Source organism: Pogona vitticeps, chromosome 5 (assembly GCF_051106095.1).
Source record: "Pogona vitticeps strain Pit_001003342236 chromosome 5, PviZW2.1, whole genome shotgun sequence".
Classification (NCBI taxonomy): domain Eukaryota; kingdom Metazoa; phylum Chordata; class Lepidosauria; order Squamata; family Agamidae; genus Pogona; species Pogona vitticeps.
This window is the reverse complement of record NC_135787.1, coordinates 174060041-174081252: the sequence shown is the minus strand read 5'-3', so window position 1 is coordinate 174081252 and position 21212 is coordinate 174060041. Positions and strand designations below refer to the sequence as shown.

General features: G+C 43.6%; 1 protein-coding gene and 1 long non-coding RNA gene across 2 annotated transcripts in view; one reads left to right on the top strand and one right to left on the bottom strand.

Moving 5' to 3' along the window:
• Window positions 1-21212, bottom strand: part of LOC110082704 (uncharacterized) — a 48796-nt gene that overhangs the window by 4050 nt on the left and 23534 nt on the right. Inside the window, exons 13-19 of the mRNA XM_078376248.1 lie at window positions 20830-20924; window positions 19103-19231; window positions 15512-15626; window positions 11600-11737; window positions 10306-10472; window positions 8135-8223; window positions 845-3532 (exon numbers count right to left, since the gene is read on the bottom strand). Coding sequence (XP_078232374.1) covers window positions 3337-3532; window positions 8135-8223; window positions 10306-10472; window positions 11600-11737; window positions 15512-15626; window positions 19103-19231; window positions 20830-20924 — 929 coding nt within the window. The 3' untranslated portion in view covers window positions 845-3336. The remainder of the gene's footprint in view (window positions 1-844; window positions 3533-8134; window positions 8224-10305; window positions 10473-11599; window positions 11738-15511; window positions 15627-19102; window positions 19232-20829; window positions 20925-21212) is intronic.
• Window positions 1254-10535, top strand: LOC140707293 (uncharacterized). The gene is made up of 2 exons (XR_012087234.2): window positions 1254-1340; window positions 10323-10535. It is a non-coding gene; the product is annotated as an uncharacterized LOC140707293 (long non-coding RNA).

Below are 21212 nucleotides of genomic sequence, written 5' to 3'. Positions count from 1 at the left end.
AGAAGAAATTTGCTAGATCAGTTCAGACCTAAGATCCATCTAATACCTTGTTTCCCACCATGGCTGAACAGCAGACCCTTGAAAGCCTACAATCAGGACAGAAGATGACAGCAGTCCTTTGCTGCTGCTCCCCAACAACTGGTAATCAAAACCACCTTGTTTCTCATCTCAGAGGTAGCAGATCATCATGGACCAACATGTCATTGATGGCCCTTGGCCATCCATGGATTTCCTTAGGCTGCAGGGATTCTGCTTGCTCACTCTTGTCTACTCTATTTCTGCCCCTCATTTGACACCAAAAACTTAGTGGGTGTTACTAATCAGTACCTTCTGGTTAGTTGTTATTGTTATTCTGCCTTGAAGGAAGGCTCCACAGGTCTGCCAGATGCTAGCCTGGGTGCTGTAGGGCAGCCGCAAACAAGGAAAAAGCAGAAGGACCCAGATATTGCATACTGTCAGGCTCATCTCTACAAGATCAGTTACCACCTTAGCAGACAAAAGCTAAAACCACAGCAAGCTAAGGGCGGGCATGTCTAGTACACATACTCTGGTGGCATTCATTTCTCTCCATATCAGAAGAGCTGGCCCCCAATGTCCTTGCTATCCAATCTTCCTTGTTGTAGAAAGGGACAGTAAATCTGGAGGGCCCTGTTAGTCCTCTGCACTAACCTTGGTCCTCATCATCTCCCTGAATCATAACTGGTCAGAAGTCCAGAGAGTGCTCATAATCAGAAGTCCATGCCAGGTATTGTCCATCCAATTTAAAACATACCAAACCTCCCTGCTGTCAGTTCTACTGTAACAATGAAGAACTCCAGATAAAAGCATGCGTCATCTTACTTACCCTATCCATATTAAACTTCCCATAGCCTTTCAAGTGGGTCTGAAGTCCTTGGCTCCTGGTCTTTGTTGGGGACAAAGCGGGCTTCTGAACGTTGCCAGTAGCTTTCTCCTTGCTAGTGCCCAGGAGAGGTGTGTTCATCATGTTGCTCTGGGTTCTGCCACCACTTCCAGCGGCTCCTTCCTCCTCCTGCCACCTCCTGGAAGGCTGCCTTCTGGTTTCTAGCTCTTTGTCTCCTTCAAGGGATGGGCTGAGAGCCCTCCTGCCTCTAGCATCAGTGGGGGCTTTGTCAGCAGCCAGCTCTTTCCCAGCCAAAGTCTCACCAACTTGAGCCAAGAAACAAAGCTGTATTGAAAATACAGCAAGGCTGGCCACTCTTGAAGCCCACATCCTGCTTTTTTGGCCCTTGTTTTTTTCTCCCAGCTAGCCAGAGAAAGGGATGCCGTTGCCTTGGAGCTTGCTGGAGGAATTAAAAGCAGCAACACGTATGCCCATGCAGGTACGGGTTCGTTCTCTCTCTCTCTTTTCTCTTTCTGCATGAATGGTTGAAGCCCTTTTATGGGTTTGAACTCTCCGCTGATTCCCCCACCCATTTTTTTCTTTTCTTTTTATGATACTGAAGTTCTAATATATACCTCTTATTTGGAAAATCCTCTTTCCTTTCCTTTGCACCCTACTCCTATTAGCAACACCCAATCTCTTTGTAAAGGCAAGCCAGCAACTTCCATCCAAGCCTAATGCCATCTTTCTCCATCGCTGTGATAATGGAACATTTCCCCTTTTCTTTTGGCTAGGCAGCGAATGAGCTTTGCTGGTTTTTTTTAAAAAAATGCTTGTTTAGGCAGGGTGAAACGTGTGCAAGATGAAGGAAAGTATTTCTTAAGAGTCCTAATGCCTTTTTGAGCCTATCAATCACTTCTGGTCATTGACATCCCTTAAGGGATGGCTGGGCTAAAAGAAAAAAACTTCGCTAACATTTCCTCCTTTCCTAGAATATGCTTTTTCTTACATACTTTCCTCTTAAATGTGCATTTGTGGCATACATTTTAAAGAAACGATTTGCATTACAAAATCTGCAGACGTGCACAAACTCAAAGAGAAAGAACCATGTTCCAATTCATATGAGTCTGGAAAGTCCAAATTAGGTTGGTTAGCTTAAAGATGCAGACAATGCAAATTTCTCCAACATCCCAACTTGGAACTCATTTTGGTTTTGTTGGAATTAATGATGGGGAAAGGAATCTTTGATATATAATCATTTGGGTGGCTCTGATAATACCTGAGGTGGATCCCACACCACCTCTGTTTTTTCTAGTGATAGATAAACCCTATCTGTATGGCTCCTCTTCAAAACAGTTGGATAGCTTTCACCAGCATGAAGCATGACTACATTCTTTGATACAGAATTAAATTTCGGGAGCAAGCAACGTGATGTGCTCCAGATGTACTGACCTACAGCTCCTATCAACCATAGCCAGCATAGCCCAAGATCAAGTAATTAATCTCCATGTTTATTAGATATACAGATGCTTTATGTCGCTTCATAAGCAATACACAGACAGAGCCCTGTCTTCAGAGAGCTTACACTCTAAGCAATTGCCTCACGGCTTCAGTGGCAGGCTTTTACAGCGCTGCCACTTAAAAAACAAAAAGAAAACTTTGTGTTGCTGTCAATGGGGAATACTTTAAAATGACTCAGTCCATATATTTCCCTGGAGCATATTTACAATCCATCCTATGGAGATTTACTCCAGAAGCAAGCCCCACATACCCAGAAAGGTTGACTCATAGGTTAAGTGTGTGCAAAGTCTGGGTTGTGACTAATTGTAGCTGGATTAGGGCCACAGACCTTAAAACAGGTGAGCAACACCTGGCTAAAACTCCCAAATTAGGACAGTTCGAAAAGGAGCAGCTGTATTATTCTCTTGCAAAAATAACTGAGCATCTTGGGGCATCTTAAAGATTAAAACATTTTGCTTGGCACAAGTTTCCATTACAGTGCAGCTGATCCAAGGGGCTGAAGCAGATGAAAGTTCTTTTAAGTGGCTGAGGCCTCCTAATTGCTTGAAGCAGAAGAGCAGGACTAGGTGGTAAAGGGTCCAAGACTTCACTGCCATACATGGCTCGTTACCTTCTCTGCCTGATTAGCAGAAGTACAAATGTATTCCAGTTAAGTATGTCTCTGTGAATGTGCCTAATCTGGACAGTGTACAAAGGCTGCAGGGCTCACACTTCCTCGAGTAATGAAAGGTTATAATGGTGGTTATGTTTTGAACACTTCTAATAATTGGGCTATGTGAAGTAATCAGAGCAGCATTTGACAGGGCTCTCCTCTCCTCCTGTCAATCTGGAATAAGAACAAAACTCATTTGCTTCAAACTGGAAAAAATGTCCATATCGGGGGCAAAGGGCCATTTGAGTGTGTCCACATATTCCCAGTACCAAGACAGCTGAACGTAGGATAGAATATCATCTTAAGCTCTTCAGTAGAATTTCTAAGGCAGCTTCCACCTCTTTGCTGCAGGCCAGCTCCGAGCCTTGACCATCGCTACACTTACGCTGGTAGGATTGATCGCTGGTGAAACAGGCTCAAAAGAACGCAGGGAGAGGCTGGCAGACAGGAGGCCCAGTCGGATGCAGGTGTCTGTGTCCTCCCCAGCAAGCAGCCCGGCAATGACTCCAGCCATCAAACTGGAGAGAACAAACAAGGCCATTTCAGTTTTAGTTCGATCCTAATACATCATGTAACACTGAACAAATAAAATGCATAGCAACCCAGTCAGTATGGATCACCATAAACCTCAACCATGTGTTGAGTTGTGCAACTCAGCACACAACAGATAACAGCTATGTTGATCTCTTAATTTGAAGCAATTTGCCCCTAAAAGTTGTTAAGCTGACATAACTACACAAAAATGTTTTGGGCCTATGTGTGTTATAGGTTAGGGGTGTTAATTCTGTTTTCCTGTTTGCTTTCAGAGCATCACCCAATTCTTTTAGTGAAATGGTTATTTTGTTGTATTTTCTAGAGGCAAATATGTAACTTTGAATTTGGGATTTAAACCAAAATTAGCCTTGGACTCCGTTTCTTTAAGAGGTTTCTTGTCCTTTCACACTAGGCAGGCTACATCCCATGGCAGCCATTTTGTTAAGATGCCCATGAAAGTTTCTTAGCTTCTCACATGGGTCCAAAAAGGCCGAAGCCTCCAATATGTACTTTTCAACCCAACTTATAGTGACTCTAATAAGGTGCTAAAAATACTGAAGATGTTCAAAGTATGGTTTACCATCGCTGTTCCCCACTGAGTTTCCATAGCCAAGCAAGGATTTGACTGCAAATCTCTTGGGTCCTAGTCCAACACTCTGTCCATTACACCACACTCAATATAGGACAATGCACAATAAAATGCATCCACCTCACATTTATAGCCATAGCTTTTAGTAATCTTTTCCTCATTTCTCAGAATCTGTCATTGGGCATCGTTGTTGTTTAGTCGTGTCCGACTCTTTGTGACCCCATGGACCAGAGCACGCCAGGCCCTCCTATCTTCCACTGCCTCCCGGAGTTGTGTCAAATTCATGTTGGTTGCTTCGCAGACACTGTCCAGCCATCTCATCCTCGGTCGTCCCCTTCTCCTCTTGCCGCCACACTTTCCAAGGAGTCTTCTCTTCTCATGAGATGGCCAAAGTACTGGAGCCTCAGCTTCAGGATCTGTCCTTCCAGTGAGCACTCAGGGTTAATTTCCTTTAGAATTGACAGGTTTGTTCTCCTTGCAGTCCAGGGGATTCTCAAGAGCCTCCTCCAGCACCACAATTCAAAGGCATCCATTCTTCGGCAGTCTGCTTTCTTTATGGTCCAGCTCTCACTTCCATACATCACGACAGGAAAAACCATAGCTTTGACTTTTCGGACTTTTGTTGGCAAGGTGATGTCTCTGCTTTTTAAGATGCTGTCAAGATTAGTCATCACTTTCCTCCCAAGAAGCAGGGAGGAAATTTTGTGGCTGCTGTCTCCATCTGCAGTGATCATGGAGCCTAGTCATTGGTCATATCCAAACCTTAAAGTGAGGCAACTGATTCAGGCCATGAAAGCGAGGTGCTGGAGAACAGAAGAAGATACTCCTGCCCTTGAAGTGCAATGGAGAACACGGTTGTCTTGGGGTTGTTGAAGTGAAATTCATCTATGAGCCAGGCTGGCTTCTTGTACATAGATATGGAGGAGGGGAAAGGAGCATTTGCCTCAGGCAACAAATATTTGGTCAGCCCAAATGCTTTCAGAGATTAGTGAAAAAATTCAGCTCCCTTCCCCAGATTATAATTAACATAATTACTGTAATTATTATTTCAGGGAATCTTGAACTATTTAATGTGTTTGCACAATTAAAACTAAATGTGCCAGCTCCACCCATTCCTGGAGATGTCTGATCTGGCCACCATGACACATGCCTTAGTTATACTTAGGCTGGATTACTGTAGCATGCTTTACATGTGGCTGCCTTTCTAAAGTGCTCAGAAACTTCAGTGGGTTTAAAACACAACAGGTTGCTGACTTTGGCTGGTTACATGGATTACATAACCCTCTTATTAGAGAAACCCCGCTGGCTGCTGATCCATTTCTCAGCACAATTCAAAGTGCTGGTTCTAACATATAAATTCTTAAATGGCTTGATTCCAAGCTACCTTAAGGACCACATCTCCCTTAATGAGCCACCTTAGATATCAGGATCGTCAAGAAAGGTCTTTCTCTCAATCACAACACCTTCACAGGCATGCCTGGTAGGGACATAGGAGAGAGCCTTCTCTGTGGTTGCTCCCAGACTTTGGAACTCCCTCCTACAGGAGGCCAGGCTGGCCCCGTCTTTGATGCCTTCTGCAAGCAGGCAAAAACCTTTCTCTTCAGGCAGGCTTTCCTTTAGTGCAGGGGTCCCCAACCCCCGGTTCATGGCCTTTTGCCAGTCTGTAGCCATGGCAGGACCAGGCTGCGGATACAGATATCATGCCCCCCCATGCATTCGCACATGCACCCACGGCCCACCCGCACACACTGGTGCCCTGCCCATCTGTAAGCGCACCCACCCATCCGTGCATGTGCATGCGTGTGCCCTGCCCCCCACAAGTGCAGGAGGTGCCTTGCCCTCCCACATATGGAACCCCCCCAGTCCATGGTTCAGAAAGGGTTGGGAACCACTGCTAAAGTGACTGGCAGTCTGAGAGGGATTTTTTAAATCCATGGCTGTACTTCGCTACTTCAAATGTATTTTTTGTGTTTTTTGTTTACCATTTTTAATAGTAATATTTGTTTGCTGTTTCAAAAAATATTTGTATACTTACTTTTTTTAGATTTTAAATATTGTCTTTTAATGATATAATCTGCCTTGGGCTCATTTTAAGGAGAAAGGTGGAGTAAAATTATTTTAAACAAACAAATGCATACATACATACTGCCCACAGGCAGCATATAATGTCCTTTCTTTTGAACCCCCATCAGCTACACAATGACCAGTTTTAAGAGGTTAAGGGAACTGATGTCCAAAACAACAAGTGAGTTCCCCATGCCTCGTTTAGGCCTTTGTTTTAATGAGAAACTACAGTTAGGATTGCTTTTCTGGCCATCGGGTTCTGCTGTATATTGTGACATGACTATGCTATCAATTCCAGTTCATCCCTGAATAGCTTCCAACAAACTAAAAGTGGCAAGAGAGATGTGGTCCTTCTAGATCGGCCATTCTCAACTTTTTTTTGCCACGACAATAAACACAAGATGAAAGCAATATAGGCTGAATCAGGATTGTATAAACTGCATAAGAACTGCCAGTCTGTGCCTCCCTTCATATGTGTCAGTGCCCCCACAGGGGTCCATATGACTCCTGTTGAGAATGGCTGCTCTAGATGTTGTGGGACTCCAACTCCCATCAGCCCTAGACAGCATGGCCAACAATGGGAACTGCAGGAGGACCGCACATTTCTCATCTATGCAGTAGTGCAACAAACAGGCAATACAGTGGTGCCTTGCAAGATGATGTTAATTTGTTCTGCGAAAATCGCTGTCTTGCGAAAACATCGTCTTTGTGAAATGCGGTTCCCCATTGGAATGCATTGAAATCTATTTAATGCAATCCAATGGGGAAAAATGGTCGTCTTGTGAAAATCATCCATAGAAAACATAGTCTTGCGAAACGCGGTTCCCCATTGAAATGCATTGAAATCTATTTAATGTGTTCCAATGGGGGGGGGGAACTGTCTTGCGAAGCATCGGTCTAAAAAAAAGTCTTGCGAAATGCGGTTCCCCATTGGAATGCACTGAAATCTATTTAATGCATTCCAATGGGGGAAAAAAACTATCTTGCAAAGCATCAGTCTAAAAAAATCCCCTGTCTTGTGAAGCATAGACCCAAACATCGTTTTGCAAAAATTGTCCATAGGAAAAACCATCTTGCGAAGCGCAACAGCAATCGCAAAAACCCATCATCTTGTGGATTAATCGTCCCGCGAGGCAATCATCTTGCGAGGCACCACTGTATATCCCACAAGAGACTTGTGGCAGCTCAAAAGGACGAGTAACTTTTTTGGGGCAAAAGCTTTGTGGCTTGCAAGCAACTATATCAGACATATAAATGGATGGTTTCATTTGGATGAAATGGGCTGCAATCCACAAACATTTTTGCCAAATAAAATTTGCTCGGCTTTACAGTGCCACAAGATCCTTCCCTGCTTTGAATGCTACAGACTTATATGGCGACCTCACCAAATAGCTTGTCAGTTTTCAGAAGGTTATTATTCCCTTTGGAGAGCTGTCTAGTTTAATCAGAAAGGAAATTGTACTCTTGCAGCTGGTTGAAGTGCTACACAAGCCTCTGCTCATACCACTGGAAGCTTCAGGCGGTCCATGTTTGGACTGCTAGTCAATAAGAAACATTGTAAGTCTCAAAGGTGCTGAGGGCTCCCAATTTATCCGACTGCCAGATGAGCTCTCTCCCTCCTGAAGACTGATGCAGTTCCTAAGACAATCCAGGTGCTTCTAACAATTGCTGCCTCTCAACACACAAAGGGCAAAGATGCCTGGGTGGAAACATACACGCTGGCCCCATTTCTTTCTCTTTGAAAGAAACAACAGCTCACAAGAAGCTCCCCATCTTTCACCACCTCCTGATAAATATTTGGAACCATTGCTCCTTAGCGATGCCTGCCCTGTTATGTTGTCCCAGCAACCAAAGTGGCAGAGACCAAACAGAAGAAGGCGGAGGATGCCCCCAGGGATGGCACCCATCTCTCATCAAGCAGTTAGCAAGATACCTGTCACCGGCGCCTGAGACATTCACTGTCTCCTCTGCAGGGACAGGGATTGCTGGGTAGTAAGAAGCACACAACTCCTTCGTAGCACCCTGAAACAGAAGAGCCGAGAGGCAAATGCAAGGCTGCGAGCCTTGAGAAGTACAGTAAGTGATTTCTTGCAGTTATTGTAAACCACTAGATCAGTGGTTCCCAGTCTTGCGTCCCAAGATGTTCTTGGGCTACAACTCCCAGAAATCCTGGCCAGCACAGCTTGTGGTGAAGGCTTCTGGGAGTTTTAGTCTAAGAGGATCTGGGGACCCCAGGTTGAGAACCAATGCTCTAGACCACTGGTTCTTAACCTTGGGTTACTCAGGAGTTTTGGACTGCAACTCCCAGAAGCCTTCACCACCAACTGTGCTGGCTGGAGTTTCTGGGAGTTGCAGTTCAAAAACATCTGAGTAACAAAGGTTAAGAACCACTGCTCTAGACCAGCATTACAAAATATATTTCTGGTAACAGATGCAGACTCTTCAGGAGCCTTGTCACACAGGGGTTAAACTAAGACTCTGCTCACCACCTGAATTCAATCCCAACAGGCTTAAGAATTCGGCTCAAGGTTGACTCAGTCTTCCATCCTTCAGAGGCTGATAAATTGAATGCTCAGCTCACCTGGGGAACGGTGTGTGTGTGTAGTCTGCATAATTAAATTGTAAACCACCCACAGAGTGCTTTAAGAACTATGGAGCCACATATATACTATAACCAGCAGCCTGTGCTTTGCTTTTCAACATCATGCTTTTAAATAGACAATAATTTTGGATCCTGGATGTCAAATATACAACATAGATACTGACTACTGCTAAATCTCTACTTGTTCTCTCGTTTTTTAAAGGAGGCTGTTGATCCTTCTAGTTAAAAAGCATGTCTGAAAATTCCTGCAGCATCAACATCAAAAGAGAGATTGGTATTGTTTCAGTATTTCATTTCTACCACCCAGGAGTGAATTTCTAAGGTTGTGGTCACACCAATGAAATGTTTTCATTCTTCCCCCTTTGATTTTACAATTTAAATTTGCGGTCACATGATACAGAACCATTAGCAAATCATTTACCCGGCAAAGGTGCTAACTGCAGATAATCTCTCTTGTGACCAGAGGTGTCTACTTTTTTTTGTTGTGGATTTTTTAAAAAAAGATGTTGCATTGCTGCATGTGTGAATGATCTTATCACATCTTTTTTTGAACTACTGTCACAGTGTATGTCCTTTAAACGTTTAATTTTTTTTTAAAAAAAATCTGTGTCAATGTGTCAGTTAAATTCTATCAAACAGCCTCAGCAAGAAGTTCTAGCCCAGTGGTTCTTAACCTTTGTTACTCGGATGCTTTTGAACTGCAACTCCCAGAAACCCCAGCCAGCACAGTTGGTGGTGAAGGCTTCTGGGAGTTGCAGTCCAAAACTCCTGAGTAACCCAAGGTTAAGAACCAGTGCTCTAGCCAATACTGAATTGGAAGGAAATGACTTGGCAACCCAGAAACACATTGGGATGCACATCCTGGAATAAATGCCACGTGACCTCAAAGCCCGATAGGAACGCAATTCAAAGTTGTGTAACTACAGGGGGACATTTGCCTGCTGGTGATTACAGCCTAGGTTTACTGTTGCTGTGTGTCATCAAGTAACGTCTGAGTTACAGCAACCCTAGTAAGGCTTCTGAAGTATACGAGATATTTAAAGGGCACCTTTACCAGTGCTGTCTCCAGTAAGTGTCTATGACTGAGTGGGGATTCAAACCTAGGTCTTCTCAAGTCCTAATCCATCACTCTATCCACTACACCACACTGGTTCTTCTGAATAGGGTGTACATAGAAGGATTTTCAACTGGTTTAACAGTCAATGGTCTAAATCCAATAGTTATTCCCAACTAGCAGAGTCTTGCTGAATCAATTGCTCAGTAATAGGTCAATGCTTATAAAAATTTAGTTAAATCTACTGATCTACTCCATTCAGTAGTAGCAATTGGATTTAGGCCAAAGAACTAATATTACAAGGGAATGGAAAATTATGTCTTATATGCCCCTCATTCTTAGGCGCCCTTACTGTCTGTTTCCTAAGTGTTCTCCATCTCAAATTACAGCCTTTCTCACACCTTCCTCATCTTTACCCTTTGTGTTTGTTTGTTTTTTGTGCTACTACCTTGTTGCAAATTCCAGGGTGAAGAGAGACACTCCCGCCCACATTCCGTCCACACACCAGGACTCCATGTTGGCCGAGTGTCACCATAACACAGTGCAATTCCTTCAGCAAGGGGCAGGCCAGGGTGGCAGCAATCTCCAGGATGGCGTCCAGCTTAGAAGGCAGATCTGGAAAGGGATTGGAAACCTGTGACATAGCATCAAAGCCATAATAAAACCATGGATCAAGGCTTTCTCTGTATCATTGGGACTTCTTGGCAATTCATAAAGTGAACAGGTGATTTCTCTAGCCCAAAAGTAATTGCAGCCCTCCAGATGCCTTTAGGAGACTCCAAAATGTCATTAACTCTCATAAGCAAGCCCACAACCATAGAAGTGGAGTGAGGCATGGAAGCAGAGACAGACTGGCCACTGTGCAGCCCAAGGATACCTGTTTATATATACAGTAGGATCGCAGTATCCACAGAGGATCAGTTACAACTAGAGATGGGGACAAATCAAAAACATAACAATTCATTTTGATCTGTTATTCATCAAGGTTAACAGATCAACGAATACAAATATACAAATATTCTTCAACAAATCGCTCCATCGATCCATCTTCACTTTAAATGGCTATAACACTGGCCCCCAACTGCCCAGAGACACCAGATTTGCAGGGAAGCTTTGGTGAACATTGGCCTATGGACCCCTGTGTTATATAGTCACAAAGAGGACCCCCAGGAAAGCACCCCCCAGGTACTTAGATACTCCAGAATCACAACGGCGCTTCCTATGTCTTTCCCCAACACACCTGCCAAGGTTGGTGAAGACTGGATATCTGACATCTGCGTTATTCACCCACAAACTGGGTCACCCCAGGAGAGTTTACCACATGGCACAGAAGCCCATTCTGCCTACTGGCCACTGATCAGCTGATTGGAGGCCAATAGGCAGCCACCGCCACCCCACAGGAACCAACAAATACAGATCGACAAATATTTAAAGAATTGGCTATATTTGTTGGAAAAAGCTATCCCTTTTTATATTTGTCCCCATCTCTAATTACAACCCCTCCAAATGGATGCTGAAAAACACGGGGATATCATATGGTATACATGGCATGGACTCTGGCTCCCCCTGAAACATATAAATACATACTTCTGAGGTTTGTTATTTAGTATTTTCAGGCAACAGTAAACGAATCAGCAGATAGGGGGCTCCTACTATATAAATCATACCATGAGATAATATAACATATAGGATAAACAAATACTTTTAAAGATTCCTCACCACCACTCTCAAAAGTGCTTTACCTGCTGGCGCAGGATATCCCAGGGTCCAACTAATTGCTCTGAGTTCCCGGAGGTTGGGCGATATGCAGGCCAGGGTTTTCCAGCTGTCTGAGAAGAATGGCTTGGATGCCTTGTCCACATCTGTCGGCTCATAACACACTTCAAGAGAGCATTAGGCTAGTCAACTCAGCAGGCATGGATCACCACAGTTATGTATGTGAAGCATCTGATCTGCCTCAGCACTTTTTCTATTAAATGGCCTTCCACAACTCAGTGCCCTTAAGACAGTGGTCCCCAGCCTTGGGCCTCCATATGTTCTTGGACTACAACTCCCAGAAATCTTTACCACCACCTCTGCCGGCCAAGATTTCTGAATTTCAACATAAAAAAATGATGTATTAAGATATATTGAACTATGACTCCTATTATCTGCCAGGGCCAGGCTGGGTGGGATAATGGGAACTGTAGCCAAAATAAACAAGTCACTAAGACAACAAAAAAAATGGTTTGGCCACATGGGTAGCAGGATGGAAGACTAGACGAGCATTTTGCTTTTAATCCCATAGTTGTTAAAAAGATTTAGGGCTATGAGTGCTTATAATCAAAGGGATTACTCAGCTAAACCTGTAGACGTACAGTACATTAAAACATATTTGATTAATTTGTGGCACTGACAACAAAAAACAGAGTCCTCGTTGAGAGAGAATGAGCTGACCTTAAGTGCCATCCAATTAATTTGATATGCATTGAACATAACTGTCTGGTTCCACTGATTCATTTCAATGAGAGTTCAGTATATCTAGCTTCTTCTGGAAAGCAAGGAATCTGGTTCTTTTCAGATCTTTTGGAAGACAGGTATCAGTAATGTAACCCAAAAAGTATAGACCAGTGGTCCCCAACCTTTTTGCCTCCACAGACTGGTTTAGCATGCGTGGGGGGGGGCACGGCGTCCATGTGCATGTTGGGGGCCTGTTTGTGCATGCGTGGGAGTAGCCGTGCATCTGTCCATGCATAAGTGGGAGGGGCTGTGTGTGCATGCATATGTAGGAGGTGCCATGTGTGCATCTGTACGTACATGGGAGAGGCTGTGTGTGCGTAGGAGGGGCCATGTGTGCATCTTTACGTGTGTGGGAGGGGCCATGCATGCATGGGAGGGGCATGAATGCATCTGTGCATGGGGGGGCAGGAGATTTGTCTCTGCGGCCCAGTACTGGCAAGGCCACGGACCAGGGGTTGGGACTCTTGGTCTAGAGGACACTCATTTGCTTATTCTTCCCCTCACATCTTCTGTGGAATTGGTTTCTCAAAGCACCTATTACAATGTAACCTACACAGAACATCCCATTCTTGTTGAACCTCGGAATTGGCTAATGTATTTTGAGATCCTTTTTGCAAAATGCTACCCGAATAGCAAACTGGCAGAAGCGTCGAGGACCATGTGATTACACAAAATTCAAAAACAGGTGTGACGTTTCATTTATATTTTCAACTACTGTTTGCAGATGATACATGATAATTATTACTCCCACTGGATGGTTGTTGTTGTTGTTTAGTCGTTACGTCATGTCCGACTCTTCGTGATCCCATGGACCAGAGCACACCAGGCCCTCTTGTCTTCCACTGCCTCCCGGAGTTGGGTCAAATTCATGTTGGTTGCTTTGATGACACTGTCCAACCATCTCATCCTCTGTCAGCCCCTTCTCCTTCTGCCTTCATACTTTCCTAACATCAGGGTCTTTTCCAGGCATTCTTCTCTTCTCATGAGATGCACAAAGTACTGGAGCCTCAGCTTCAGGATCTGTCCTTCCAGTGAGCACTCAGGGTTGATTTCCTTCAGAATTGATACGTTTGATCTCCTTGCAGTCCAGGGGACTCTCAAGAGTCTCATACAGCACCACAATTCAATTCTTCAGTGGTCAGCCTTCTTTATGGTTCAGCTCTCACTTCCATATATCACTACAGGAAAAACCATAGCTTTGACTATGAGGACCTTTGTTGACAAGGTGATGTCTCTGCTTTTTAGGAAGCTGTCTAGGTTTATCATCGCTTTCCTCCCAAGAAGCAGGCATCTTTTAATTTTATGGCTGCTGTCACCATCTGCAGTGATCAGGGAGCCCAAGAAAGTAAAATCTGTCACTGCTTCCATATCTTCTCTTTCTATTTGCTAGGAGGTAATGGGACCATTGACCATGATCTTCATTTTTTTTATGTTGAAATTCAGATCATTTTTGCACTCTCCTCTTTCACCTTCATTAAGAGGTTCTTTAATTCCTCCTCACTTTCTGTCATCAGAGTTGTATCGTCTGCATATCTGAGGTTATTGATATTTCTTCCAGAAATCTTAATTCCGCTTGGGATTCATCCAGTCCAGCCTTTCGCATGATGTATTTTGCATGTGTTAAATAAACAAGGGGACAATATACAGCCTTGTACTCCTTTCCCAATTTTGAAAAATCAGTTGTTCCATATCCAGTTCTAACTGTTGCTTCCTGTCCCACATATAGGTTTCTCAGGAGATAGATAAGGTGGTGAGACACTCCCATTTCTTTAAGAACTTGCCATAATTTTCTGTGGTCCACACAATCAAAGGCTTTTGCATAGTCAATGAAGCAGAAATAGATGTTTTTCTGGAACTCTCTGGCTTTCTCCATAATCCAGCGCATGTTAACAATTTGGTCTCGAGTTCCTCTGCCCCTTCGAAATCCAGTTTGTACTTCTGGGAGTTCTCGGTCCACATACTGCTGAAGCCTACCTTGTATGATTTTGAGCATAACCTTGCTAGCGTGTGAAATGAGTGCAATTGTACAGTAGTTTGAGCATTCTTTGGCACTGCCCTTCTTTGGGATTGGGATGTAAACTGATCTTTTCCAGTCCTCTGGCCACTGTTGAGTTTTCCACACTTGCTGGCATATTGAATGTAGCACCTCAACAGCATCATCTTTTAAGATTTTAAATAGTTCAACTGGAATGCCATCACCTCCACTGGCCTTGTTGTTACCCATGCTTTCTAAGGCCCACTTGACTTCCCTCTCCAGGATGTCTGGCTCAAGGTCAGCAACCACATTCTCTGGGTTGTCCGGGACATCCAGATGTTTCTGGTATAATTCCTCTGTGTATTGATGCCACCTCTTCTTGATGTCTTCTGCTTCTGTAAGGTCCCTCCCATTTTTGTCCTTTATCATGTCCATCTTTGCACAAAATGTTCCTTTAATATCTCCAATTTTCTTGAACAGATCTCTGGTTTTTCCCTTTCTATTATTTTCCTCTGTATCTTTGCACTGTTCATTTAAGAAGACCCTCTTGTCTCTCCTTGCTGTTCTTTGGAAGACTGCATTCATTTTTCTGTAACTTTCCCTATCTCCCTTGCATTTTGTTTCCCTTCTCTTCTCTGCTATTTGTAAGGCCTCATTGGACAGCCACTTTGCCTTCATTTGAAATAAGGTGCTGGAGGAGAGCTTTTGTAGATACATTGGAACACCAGAAAGATGACCAAGTAGGTCCTAAATCAAATCAACCCTGAACTGTCTCTGGAAACAAAAATAATGAGTGGAGGTCACTCCTTCATAAAGTTGGCATAGGTCAGAGGCAACTTGATGACAAATAACAGCAAGGCATCCCCCTCATGCATGCTTTGTGCTCTGTGTACCTTGATTAGTACTTTTGATTTGGATATTCTGGAGTTTCCTCTCTGCCGGGCAGGGGGCTGTACAGTATATACATGAAGGTCTTGCTAAATGCTATGTGTGTAGAGGAAATAATGAATGCCAAACAAGGGTGGCTGGAGTCCCTTTTCTACTTTTTCAAAATATGCAGAGAATTTGCCTAGATCGGAAGTGAGGCCAAGGAGATTCACTCACAAGGTAATGTGAAAAGCACACTTTGTACAATGAAGCAGGTGCTGCTTGCAAGTTTACCAAAAGTGCCGCTTCTTACCTGTCAGGCGATGTTCTCTGGCAATCTGACAGATGTATTCAATGGTGGAAACTGGAACATTCCCATCCATGCATATTAGTGGGGCCAAACAGAGATTCTCTTTGAATTGGGACACCTGAAAAGATTGTAGGAGAAGGTGGGCAATGGAAAAGCTGAAGTGATGCTAAGAAGGAGATATGCCCTGTCTTCCTAAAGTAAAGGGGCTGAACCGAACTCCTTGGTTAGGCACGTTCCAAGACATCCTGACTGTTTGCTGTGGAACAACAACTGTATTTTCCCTTTTATCTTCCTTTTTTTCTGCATAAATGGTGCCTCCGGACAAAGGGGTCCTAGCACCACTATTCAGAAACCACTGGGCACGCTTCTGTCTGTCATTTCAGCAAGAAAAAGGATAAAAGAAGGGCTAGAAAAATATGGGAAAATGCTGGCAAGACTCTTATTTGCAATATACATTTAGGTAAGGCAAAGCACATAAACGGAAACAGCACGCTTCTGCAAAGTAACAAGGTGCTGGCTGCATTCATGGATGTGCAATGCAGGAACACAATCGGCACCTCTTTAACTAGCAGCCATCTGCCAGCAAAGCTTACACAGTTCCTCTTGCACAATGAGTGAATGTCCAGTAAGATTCCATAGAGTCATACAGTTGTAGAGCTGGAAGAGACTACAAAGGTCTCATGAGTCCAACCTTCTGCTGAGACAGGAAATCCAGAGCTAATACACCTCTGACGGTTGTTTCTTTAACCTCTGTATAAAAACCTTCAACAAAAGAGAATCAACCACTCTCCAAGATAGTCCATTCATTTTTTAAAACAGTTCTTCCTGTCAAGAAGTTAGGCAAACTTTCCTTTCTCAAAATTTAAACGCATTACTTCTCCTACCCGCTCAAGCTACAGCAGGCTAACCCTACTTTCCATGAGACAACCTTTCAAATACTTGATGAGGCCTGTCTTCCTGCCTTTCAGTCTTCTCTCCTCCATGCTACACATGCCTGGCACCCTCAGCCATGACTTGTAAAGCTTGATTTCCAGATCTTTTACCATTCTGGTCACCTTCCTCTTGGTACATTCCAACTTGTCAAAATCTCTCTTAAACCATGGTAACTCATCACAATATTCCAGGAGAGATCACTGTTGTGTAGACACACACCTCTGTGAACAATTTTGTGACTATGAGGCAGGGTGGTTGCAAAATAAAAGTTTCTTCCGGAAACACATTAACTTTGATTATCAAGTTAGTCCACCACAAATGTATTACTGCTGAAGCTGGATGAGTTATTGGGGTCCACCAGAGATCAAGAATAAGTGGGGGCTGATACTGCTACCCCTCCTAGCAGCTTTCTGCTACTTGACAGATTCTCTTCAATCTTTGCAATCTATGGGAGAGCCAACTCTCAAGTTTAGGGTCATGCGAAGAGGCTTATCTCATTTTGCACACTGGTTTCCTACTGGAGATACACCATTTACAATCAGCCCAGGTAATCTGTAGCTGTAGGCGTATTTTGAGCCACTGCTGAGTCTATTACCACCCAAGCTGAGCTTGTTCTTCAGAGATCAGCAGGAGCTATGATGGGATGCTGGGGTCCACTCTTCTGGCTCCACTCTTTCCCAACAACAACTGGGCATGCTAAAGTACAGAAATGTAGACAAACACAGCCTGCTTGTGGGTGAGGAATATTTTGGGACACTAATGGAAGAGATGGTAAGGAATGGTCCAACCCCACCCTTTCCCCTATTAATAAAAACTGAGGGTGGGGATGGGATCAAGACTCAACAGTTGATGGTGTTTTTAAGAAGGCATCTCCACGTCAGCAATTCACTTCTAAGAAAGACCCTTAAAAGACTGAAGATGGAAGGAAAAAAGAAGTCACTGCTGGCACCCTTTCGCCACCCCTTTCCACTCCTCATGTCATTATCAAAGAAAAGAACAAGAGGGTAAAACCAATAAGCAATCTTCCATTTTCAAGGCTCCATTAAAGAATAACACAAGAAAGTCTCGACATTTCTATCAGCCTTCTTGTGTTGACAGATGCTCTACTGTGATGTTTTATTAGATGAATTTTAGCTAAAAGGCTCCCAGGACTGGGAATAAAACCTACAACACAGACTAGTACTCAAGACAACACAAAGATTGGGAAAGTTGTGTGTTTTTTTTAACGCCTCCCTCTAATGAGCGTGGCCAGGGCCTATGCTAGGTGAGTTATAGCCCAAAAATGTAGCTCTCCCAAGCTCTGACAAAACATTAAACTTGATCTGCTCTAGCTGGTTCCTTCTGCATGATTTGGGTTCCTGTCCTGTGCATCCTTAAACAGGAGTAGACCCATTAAAGAAAAAAGATCTTGGCTGCCAGTCTATGCAGAAAACACTGGGCAAGACAGGTCAATGTCCTGACACTATACAGTAAAGCAATTTCAGATTTAAAAAATGTAAAAGTTAGTCTTTAAGGTGCCACCACGTTTTTATCATATTTTTAAAAATTCTCGTTTCACCTATGCAGCTTCACGTGTCTCTGCAAAAAGCAGACTGCATTCATTCATCTCACTGTTTCCATAAATCCTCTCTTTAATGCTGTTGTTCTTTTGGAGGAGAGCACAAAGTAGAAGCAAAAAAGGATGCAGAAGCCGTTACCCAAAGCTGATGCTTTCTTCACTGCAAAATATATTTCTTCCACAGCCTACTTAGAGACTGATCACATGGGCGCTTAGCCAACTGTTTGTTCTGCTGCAGGAACAGGCTGCTTCAGTCTTAAAAATGGGGATCAGGGGATGTCCTTGTTGGAAAAAACCAGCCCACCCCCAAGAGTGAGTTCCTGTCAGGGCTCCTACTTTGCTGGTGTGGGTAGAATGGTTCTGAGTTGAATTAGTTCCCGTGTGTATGATTGCTGGAGCTGATCATACCCAGCTAATCTGGGTTTAAATTTGCCAATATTGTGAAGTGGCTTAATAAGTGAGCCACTTCAGGATATTGGAAGATTAATGTGCCATTTGGATGTGAGGATTACATCACACTTCCAATTTACCCCAGTTATCCTATTTATCCCACACTAGCCCACTCCAAAGGAGCCCGTGTAGTTACACCTTTAGGAAAGATGTAAACTTTGCAACTTGAGAGAAATGAACATAGAATAGGATGCCTCTCCAACCCAAGTCTGACATCACAGTGAAGTAAAAGAAGGGAAATTAGGCTCAATCATGTAATTTGTGTAGAAGGCCACCCTAATCCTGCAGGAACTGGGTTAGAGGATTCCTCCAGTCAGAGGGCTCCTTGCAGCACCCATCAGAGGATACAGAGCAGCTAATTCTGCATTTTCTGCCTTAACTGATCTTTGGGAGAAAGATGCAAGAAGCGGTGCGGAAAACACATTGCGATTTGAGTGGAAAATATGCAGGCTTTCCCACTCCACCCTGGCAAAATAACAGGCATTTGCCCAACAGAAGTCTCATCTGGAAGCACCTCTCCGAATACAGTCCTAAATCTGCTCTTTCATTGTAGCGCAACGGCCTCTGCATCTTGGAAGAATAGAGGACAAAGGAAGTACATAAATATGGAAGATGAAGGGTTGCAAACCGCATAGGATACAAAAGAGACTCACGTATTGCTCTGTGATCTGCTGATGGATGTCCATATCTCCCAAGCCAAGGGTGAGTTCTCCGCGGCCTGTGATCACTGCGCAGTAAGTGGCTGTGTTGTGCCCTTTCAGTTGCGATACACCTGCCATATCCTCGAAGCAAAAAAAAAAAAAAAATGCAGAAAATACAAATCCAGTGAAATATCCTTTCCTCTCTATACCTCCCTCTATCTCTTTCACTCTTGGGGTTTTCAGAGCAAGCCTATGCTTATGACACATAACAAACATCCTCGTTGGGATAAAGAATTCCATCCCTCCTTCAATTAGATCTGCATCAACACTACTAGGTAAATGTGTGACAGGTGTCACAGTGGAAGCATGCAGGGAAGATAGCCCAAGTGCCCATGCCCAAGTCTTCTTGGACTCAGTAAATCACATGCAGGCCCAACTCTTCCTGTCTTGCTTCTCTTGGATTCTGAGTGCTTTTCCAAGAATATATGTCTATGTCTTCCTTGGTCCTATGTGCAGAGTGGGGCAAGTTCCATAATTCCACACCATAGATATGTTGGCTAGTCTGTAGCTTATAGAACCTGCAGGCCAAAAACATCTGGAAGGACACATTGGATCACCCATGATGTATACAAACTCAATCTGCCTATACTTACTGCCAGTTTTATTGAAACTAGAATTTGTTTCCACCTGGAAGGATGCACTCTGCCCACTCCTTGTGCTTATGACCTCCCCCAACCATCTTAGCCCGCATGGATGGCTCAGGGATTGGTTCTGTGGTGCTCCAGATACCTTGTAGGAAAACAATCAGCCTATGCAGCCTTGGGGAAACTACATGGTCCTACAGCGCTCTTAAGAGAAAGGGATGGGAAGCCAGTTTGGAGTTCTCTACACCTAGAAAATCCTGGGAAGGGTTAGCATAAATTGGAACTGACTTGAGGGCATTTGAATAGCCCTGTGTCATAGGTTTATACTAAAAGGTAACAACTGGCCCAAGAGTCTCCAGTCAGATTAATTGATTGAGTGTATGAACATGGATCTATCGAAACCTATATTCTTGCATTGAAATCACTAGAATAAAAATACATTACTTTTGCTGCTCAGTTCCATAGCACTTTTATCCAAAAAGCAGACCTTTGAAAGCCACTGTAAATCTCCCCTCATCCTGCCCCCCTGATATCTAGCTGGTAGGTTAAAATATTTGAAACTGAAGGTATGGATAAAATAATCATCAAACACTCCACTGAAAATCTTTTCCCTCTTTTTATCTGAAATCCTGAGGTTGATAAACTCCTAATTTAAAAATAAACGAAAGGACATAAAAGGTACTGTTTCCTAAGTTTCAGTGCACAGCTTTGTACAGTGGTTGGCCACATAAGATCCCCAAATATATTTCTTATGTGTACAAGCCCTGTAGTACACAAGGGCTTCCTTGCTTCCTGCTGGGAGCTTCAGCATCCATCCTATATACCAGTGGTTCTTAACCTTTGTTACTCGGATGCTTTTGAACTGCAACTCCCAGAAACCCCAGTCAGGACAGCTGGTGGTGAAGGCTTCTGGGAGTTGCAGTCCAAAACTCCTGAGTAACACAAGGTTAAGAACCAGTGCTATATAAGACCTTTCATGAGATTAAATATGTTTGTCTACTGTAGAAAAATCTTCATGGTATCAGGACCAAAATCATGAATGGACAATTATCAGAATACAAGCAGCAACCCTGCAGAGTAGTTAAGAATAGCTACCATGTGCCTGCAGTATCGTAGGACGGATTCAGAATGCTCATCGTTGCCCAAGACTGAGATGAAGAATGGCATCCTCCCAAGACGACTTAAACAATCTGAAATCAGAAAAGAGAAACCTAACCAAGCTTGACTCTGGACTGACAACTTTGAAATGCAAGGACATGTCCAGGAGGGTAGCCCTGTTAGTATGTCACAGCAAGAATAACAAAGATCACTATGCCCCCTTATAGAGTAGCACATTTTAATGTGTTTACTGTAGACAGGTTAGTCTTTTACTGCTGTCGGATTTTTTTTTAATTTTATTTTCAAAACTATTGGGTAATGGGGAAGGAATACAAAAGGCAAAGGGCAGTGGGGGGATGGAAAGAGGGTTTTGAGAATAA